Genomic DNA, 7,881 nt, shown 5'->3' on the forward strand with positions numbered 1-7,881 from the left:
CAAGGTGAAATAAATCAAATAAATTATGGATAAAAATTCACGAAGAATTCACTCCCTAATAATGTTCATCTCTTAATTATATTGACTCTAACGATGTCTCTAAATAATTTGATATTTAACATTAAAAGCTAAACAGTAAAACTATATAAAAAGAGGAAATGTCTTTAGGATCGTTAGTAAAAAATAATAAGCAAGACTGATTACAATTACGACAACTGCCTTTGAATTCTTGTTTCCATGTAGAAGGTTGTGACACATATCCAATAAGACTTTCATTGAATTCCTTAAAATATGTACTGATTATTTCCAGTCCTTCCATTATATTCTTCTCGCTAGATCTGTCAAAAATTTTAAAGATGTTTCACAAATTTAAAGGAGAGTAGATAATTTGAGAATGTAAAAAGATTGTTACTTGATTGATTACAAAACCAAATTTATTGTAAATAGATTAAAATGTTCGTTTTAAAACATTATGCAAACTTGCATATGATCATGTTTGATGTTATATTTGACCTCTTGTTTGTGATATGCTTAACAAGAAAAACAAATACCTATCATACAATTCCTCAGTTTGCATCTTGCCCATCGCTAGCTGAAGAACAAGGACAGCTGTCAAAATATATAACCTATCACATGTACAGCTTAGTACAATGAAATGATTACTCAAACCATACACATAAAAAAGGAAATTAATAGCATGTGTAAAACTTACTGATGCACCAGTATTTTAGGTTCATTTTCTTCAGGATATTTTCTAACAGGATGTCGAGGCTAGTAGATGCCGCTGAAAATAATCGTCATTGTGTTGTAGTGGAAAAAATATGTTTACTGTATCTGCATTATGTTTTAAACTCGCTGCATTAAATATATAAATAGTCAGAAAGCTGTACATCATTTACGATTTTTGAACCGCTAAATTCTTCAGGATATTATAAGTCATTTTGGGGTTTTTTTCAAAAAAGTATATGTTGGTTTAAATCCTGTCAAACTTTGGTTGCGTCCCCAAGGCAATCCTGCTGAGTTCTTAAAAAATGTAAAACGCCAAGGTTCACGCAGTTTTCTAGTACAGTGCCACAAAAACGCAACGGAAACTTCATTTGTCGCGGTGGGATCGACTAAAACATTGTAGAACGCCATGCGACGGCGTGCACAAGTACGCGCTTGAGCTCTGCGTTTTGATAATTATGCAGTGGAAACGTTAACAAATGGCAGTCGTCGTGGCATCGCTGTAAGCTTTCCAACGGCGCAATTAGAGGTTAGTAGGCGCGCTGAAGGAACGTACATCATCGCAGTATAGACGCAATGATAAGTCATCTGCGCTTCCGTAGACACCTGTCGGAGTCCTTTGTGATGTCACTGCATCCGAATCACGCTCTCACTGCGCATCCACAGCCTATAAACGTACTTTTTGTGATCGGCTTCGGCCGATCACTGTTGTGTCCATATGAGGCATCCGGCAAATGCTTCCACGTGCGCACACATTCCTCTTGCATAAGAAGTTCTTATAAAAACTTGAAGTTTGGTATACATACATACATAAACATACATAAAATACAGTTCGACCTATTAATTCAAGAATGCACAGTTTGTCTCGCGCGTAAGAATTTCGATCGAAAGATTCATTCAGTAATGCAGTTGACCTCGATGAACTGACCTCAATCATAAGAAGATGCTCCATGAACTGACCTCGATCTATTGATGTTGCATAATAGTAGCTAGGAAGACGGCTTGATTTATAAACAAGGTTACGTTATAATGCGACCTCAATAGCAAGTTATGATGGCATTCAATGTTTTTCAGTCGCATTAAATTATTTTAATACAACTCTTTCTTTGTATACGTTTTAAATAATGCTCTTTGAAGAGCTCTACTCAGTATTCTGAAGAAGAAGATGCATTAACATTTAATAATTACGTTAAAAATATAAAACTAGACAAGGAGTTTACTAACGGCTTTCCCCAAATTAATTTCAAAATTAAATTTGTTGACGGTTTATAATTGTGAATTATGGTGTACAGATTCAAAATATTCTATATTTTGTAATAATACAGTACTTTTTTAATTATTTTACATCAAACTGATCATGTTGATTGCTTCTAGCTATCAATATATCATTATTGCCGATCATTCGATTCCTTTAAAAGGAATACTTGTTTTATTTTGCCACGTTCACACAGCGACCCTTGTAATGAAGAAAAATGACCCCCGTAGAATAATGACCGGGGGTCATTTTTCTACGTAGAATAATGACCCCCCTAGCTGAAGAATAATTGGATTTTTCTGAAGAAAAAAGACCCAGGGGTTATTTTTCTTCATGTTAAACATGAAGAAAAATGACCCCCATAAAAAAATGACCCCCCCCCCCGGTAAACATGAATAGAAATTGGTTACCCCGTATCCAAGATATGACTTTGAAATTACTTAATATTTCACTCTGTTCAACTGATTTTGAAGTTATAAACACCGAACTTGTTGATAAATCGCTGTATATATCCGTAGCAAGCACACGCAAAACACTCTGACATTGCCACAAATTGATTGTTAACAGTTACGTTACTTCTCTCAACGACATACGGCGGGAAATGACGCAAATAAAGAAAAATTTTACATGAACATCAATATTCTAAACATTTGTTGTAATGTTGTTTTGTGATTATGAATAAACTTTATTCTTTTAGAGCAAATTTGTGAAGAGTACCTGAGTATAGTAAATCTTAATAGATACATGTAATAAACACTGATCGATTATAATGAAAGATTGTTTCTAAAAGCGTTGATAAGAGGTTAGGGCCCATGTTAGGGGTTTATATCCCGCTTGATTTTGATCACACGATCTTTATTGTATAAAAAGTTACCAATGCTCATACAAACTATTGAAGCATTAATCATCTTGATGTTAACTAAACTTACTAAAGTATGCCGAGGATAAAGTAAAATATATTTTTTGTACGAGTACTCTCAGTACTTTGACGATTTTCCTTATTGGCCGCTAACCTCTACTGGCGTAATTGCTGCTGTCAGTGCCTACTAACTTCAGCTTGGTTATAAAGTAAACTTTTCATCATTAATTCTAAGTGATGAACTTGTATGTACCCAGCAGTTTGTATTGTGGAAATCCACAATGCAAGTATAATTCATGAACAATGTGAAGAATATAGAAGATGCGACAGCGAAGCGCGAAGATGCGAAGACGAAAGTGCTAAGTTGCGAAAGCGAAGAAGTGATACTACTATCGCTTCTTCGCCTTTGCAACTTCGCACTCTCGCCTTCAAATCTTCGCTCTTTCGCCTTTTTAGGTCACCCAGACGAAGTCAATGGGAGCATATGTTATCCCCCCGGCGTCGGCGTCCGGAGCTGGTTAAAGTTTTAGTTGCAGCTCCTGTATCTAAGCTATTATAATTACTTGTCCTCTCTTCACCAAAATTACATGGATGATGCATCTGGACCTATTAAATCTGGTTCCTAACTTTCAGGTGCTGGAGGAGGTTAAGATTTTTGGAGCAGATTAAAGTTTTTGTTGCAGGTACCCTTTAATAGCAATATCTAAGTTACTACTGGTCCTAACTTCACCAAACTTGCATGGATGGTGTGTCATATGATACTGATGCACCAGACAGGATTGAGTGCTGAATAGGCTTTGGATCCTGGAGGAGGTTAAGGTTTTTAGAGCTGGTTAAAGTTTTTGTTGCAGGTGCCCTCTAATGATTATATCTTAGTTACTACTGGTCCTAACTTCATTAAATTTGTATGGATGGTGCGCCTTATGATACTGATGCACCTGACAGGCTTGAATGCTGAATCAGAGCCATAGGTTTATGATTCTTGATGTGGTTTAGTTTTATGGAACAGGTCACATGTTTTATAGATGATAGCTTGCATAGTTGATGTAACTATATTATAAATGAAACGCAGAGGTTGCTTTAGATGCAGAGCCTGATCTCCATTATCAAGGATGCTAGAGAAATCTCCTACCTCACTCAAACCTGCTTGATAGATGGATGTGGTTGTTGTTAAATGATGTAACATGATTCCTATGATATAGTATTGTATGATTTGAAACACTATTGTTTAATAGGATACAATATAATACCAAAATGTTATATTGTAAAACGTTATATGATGCGATAAAATATTGTATCAAGTTTTATGCCCCCCTTCGAAGAAGGGAGGGCATATTGCTCTGCTGCTGTCGGTCTGTCAGTCTGTCCACTAACAGTTTCAGTTCATTTTCTTCGCAGAGGATGAACATATTGAAATGAAATTTGGTATACAGGTTTATCATGATAATATCTAGGTCAAGTTCGTAATTGGGTACGATCGAGCAATTTTCGACAGAGCTATGGCCCTTGGACGTAGAAAAATTCCAGTTATTTGCAGTTTCCGCTCATTTTCTTCGCAAAGGATCAACATATTGGAATGCAATTTTGTATACAGGTTTATCATTATATTATCAAGGTCACGTTCGATATTGGGTACGATCGAGCAATTTTCGACAGATTTATACCCCTTGAACATAGAAAAATTCCAGTTATTTGCAGTTCATTTTCTTTGTGGATGTTTCCAAGGGAGGTGGGCATAAGTGTTTTACAAACATCTCTTGTTTTTATATTTTATGATATGATATTGTATCACGATATTGTTATGTAAAGTATTGATTAATATAATACAATATTGTATAATATTATATTGTATTATTTATTTATTATTTAATCACATGATAGTATTACATATGATATTGCAATATATGAGTAACGATGAGTGCAAACAAATTTTCATTACGCGCTAGCGCGCGTTATACAATTCGTATGCACACCGTTGCAGTTATGAGACCACTTCTTTAAGAAAAATAACGATTCAATGCTTAATTAAACAATATAATATCATATGTTTCAATGTTATGATGTATTATTGCAATATGATATTGTTTCATATAATACTATATTGTATTATGTTTTATGATATTCTATTATTAGATCAAATACAATTATAATGTATAACACAATACAATGTCATATCTTACGTTATAATATCGTTATAATATCATATCTCACAATTTTTTACGGTATTTTATGGTAGTATATGATATGTATTGTAAGTATGATAGGATGCAATTTTAATTATATATTATTGTATTGATAAACATATGAACATATGATTATCAACCAATTTTTAACAGATGATATTCAATATTGTGTCAAAACAGAATCCATGAATATCCAAGATCATAAAGGATGGTTTTCATATAATATGATAAAGGTGGTCTCATAAAGGTGATGCTTCATAAAGGTGATGCCTCGTCTCGGTGAGCTTTGTAATCTGTGATTACCTATGTTTTATAATTGCGGAGCTCTCCATTGTTTAAAGGGTTCCGAGGCATATTTTGGGGGGAAAAATATAAAATAAATAAAATTAAATTATCCAGGGGGATAGGATCCGGACTCCCTCTCCCGATTTACTGCGTAAAATTATTAATATTGAATTTTCCGGGGGGGGGGGGGGACCCCTCTCCCCCTCTAGATCCATGCATGAGCAAGGCGTGTCGCATAATGAAATTAGAATGTTACTGTGTTTGGTCCACGGTTAACAGACGGCTGGTAAGTGACAGAAGTTTAGAAGTGCATATGTACACATTATGGCGGGCATTAAATTTTGTGTGGAGTAGATAATGATTAGGCATAGCCATTACTAATAAACATATATGTTACATGTACACATTAAAATATTTATAAACATTCATAGTAAGCGCGATGGCCTAGCGCATTCGTACCAATAATAGCCTGGATTAATCGGAAAACCTTGGCGAGTACGGTGCCTGTATTAAATTCTATGTAATCGACAGAGACTTGCTGAATGCAATCAAAAAAGGCGAATGCAAAAGTGCGAAGATGCGAAGGCCAGAGTGCAAAGTTGGAAAGGAAGATAGTAGTATCGCTCCTTCGCCTTCGCAACTTCGCACTTTAGGCGTCACATCTTCGCGCTTCGTCGTCGCATCTTCGCACTTTTGCTACTACGCCTTCGCTCTATCGCCTTTGCAACTTAGGTCGAAGTGGCCCTATCAGAACACCATAGATATATGTAAATGTAATTGTTAAGATGACAACCATACCCCGATGCAATACGTCAATATCTTGTTATAACGGAAGGATTTTTATTTTCTAAGATATACCCCTTTTTTCACTTTAAGTTTATTTGAATATGAATTATAATTTCTGTTACTTTCTGTACACTGCAGCAGTAAAAATTACAATAGTGTAAAGACTATTTCACAATATATATATATATATATATATATATATATATATATATATATATATATATATATATATATATATATATATATATATATATATATATATATATATATATATATATATATATATAATATCTACAAGGGGGTCATTATTCTACAGGGGTCACTTTTCTTCATGTGGAGTGTGCTCATTTTTATGAAAATGACACTTATTCTTCAGGCAAAGGGGTCATTTTTCTACGTAGAATAATGACCGGGGGGTCATTTTTCTGTGTAGAATAATGACCGGGGGGTCATTTTTCTACGTAGAAAAATGACCCCCGGTCATTATTCTACGGGGGTCATTATTCTTCATTACAACCCTAAAGAGGTTTTGCTGAGATTATTGCAATCTCGTGGCGTTTATTTTACGTTCATTAGCATTTTTATCGCGCCTGCACGGCGTTTCTAGTTGTCAGCTTGACCACAAAAACTTAAACAATGACTGTTGTGCAATAGCTAGCAATAAAGTATTCTCAAACTTGAAGTGAATGACTATGTAAAATGTAGCATTTGCAATATATTTCAATTATGGAATTCATACCATTTTGTTCTGATTTCAATAGTCTTTCTGTTTTCTTACAATTAACAAATTATATATTTGTAGACATATTTACTAAGATATATTGTCTTTCACAAAGAATTAAGAAATTAGTTACGTTTTAATTACAATGAACATTAATTATTGCATTAAAACAAACAAACAAACACAATGATTTTATCATTTATTTACTAGTTATAAATTACATAATTATTGTTTGTATTCCGTACAATTAAACAAGTTTAAAACTACATACCAATAAGTAACGAACGTCTTACGCACGTATTCAGCGCACAGAGCATGCCGTAAAGACGAGGTAAAAACTCTTACAACGTCATGAGCGCTTGCAATCAGCAGATACTCAGCGAGCGCGCAGTCAATCGCTAAGTAGAACTCTGTGAAAACGCAGTTATGCGCCGCGGTGGTTCCTTAAAAACGCCTCGGTCGCCGTCAGGACACCGTAACATCTTAACTTGTAAACATTTCAAATAAAATATACATTTTTTCTGAATTTTTCCTGCTATCCTCTGGCGATTCCAGTAATCCGTGAACACGCTGTGGGAACACAAATTGGTGTGACAGGGCTTTAAATGGAAAGCTTTGATAACTTTAAGATTTTAGTTATTTAAGCAAAAAATAAATATCTTACCTACACTTTCTGCAAGGGGAGTTTTGTGAAACGTTAAATACTCAAATTTCAGTGACGCCTCCTGACACCGGTTGGTCCCGTTCCTTAGAAAAACACAAGGATAATTGTTTGGTTGTGTTCCGTATTATAACTCTTAGATCGGATTTCCTACTACTGATGTCCTGGAAAAATGACTTCACTGTTGCTGTGTACAGAATACATGTAAACAAATATACTGATAAAAGCAGTCACTTTGCTGTAAGGGGAATGTGATAATGTTATATTGCTTAGATTTAAAGAAAATAACCCTTATGGGAGCATAAAAACTTAAAAGCATTAATTAAAGCGATTAAACAATTAGTGAAATGAACATTAGTTCTCTTTGAAAAAGCGGATCAATTTAAAAAATTTTGAAAGTGAAAT

At 34.5% G+C, this 7,881-nt stretch overlaps 1 protein-coding gene across 1 annotated transcript in view; it reads right to left on the minus strand.

The window, feature by feature from the left end:
- LOC105346830 (uncharacterized) overlaps nucleotides 1-7,625 on the minus strand; it is a 49,745-nt gene extending 42,120 nt beyond the window's left edge. The window contains exons 1-4 of the mRNA XM_066083175.1: nucleotides 7,480-7,625; nucleotides 713-784; nucleotides 552-609; nucleotides 205-338 (exon numbers count right to left, since the gene is read on the minus strand). Coding sequence (XP_065939247.1) covers nucleotides 205-338; nucleotides 552-609; nucleotides 713-737 — 217 coding nt within the window. The 5' untranslated portion in view covers nucleotides 738-784; nucleotides 7,480-7,625. The remainder of the gene's footprint in view (nucleotides 1-204; nucleotides 339-551; nucleotides 610-712; nucleotides 785-7,479) is intronic.
- Nucleotides 7,626-7,881: the final 256 nt, after the last annotated feature.

This window comes from Magallana gigas, chromosome 4 (genome assembly GCF_963853765.1).
Source record: "Magallana gigas chromosome 4, xbMagGiga1.1, whole genome shotgun sequence".
Taxonomy (NCBI): domain Eukaryota; kingdom Metazoa; phylum Mollusca; class Bivalvia; order Ostreida; family Ostreidae; genus Magallana; species Magallana gigas.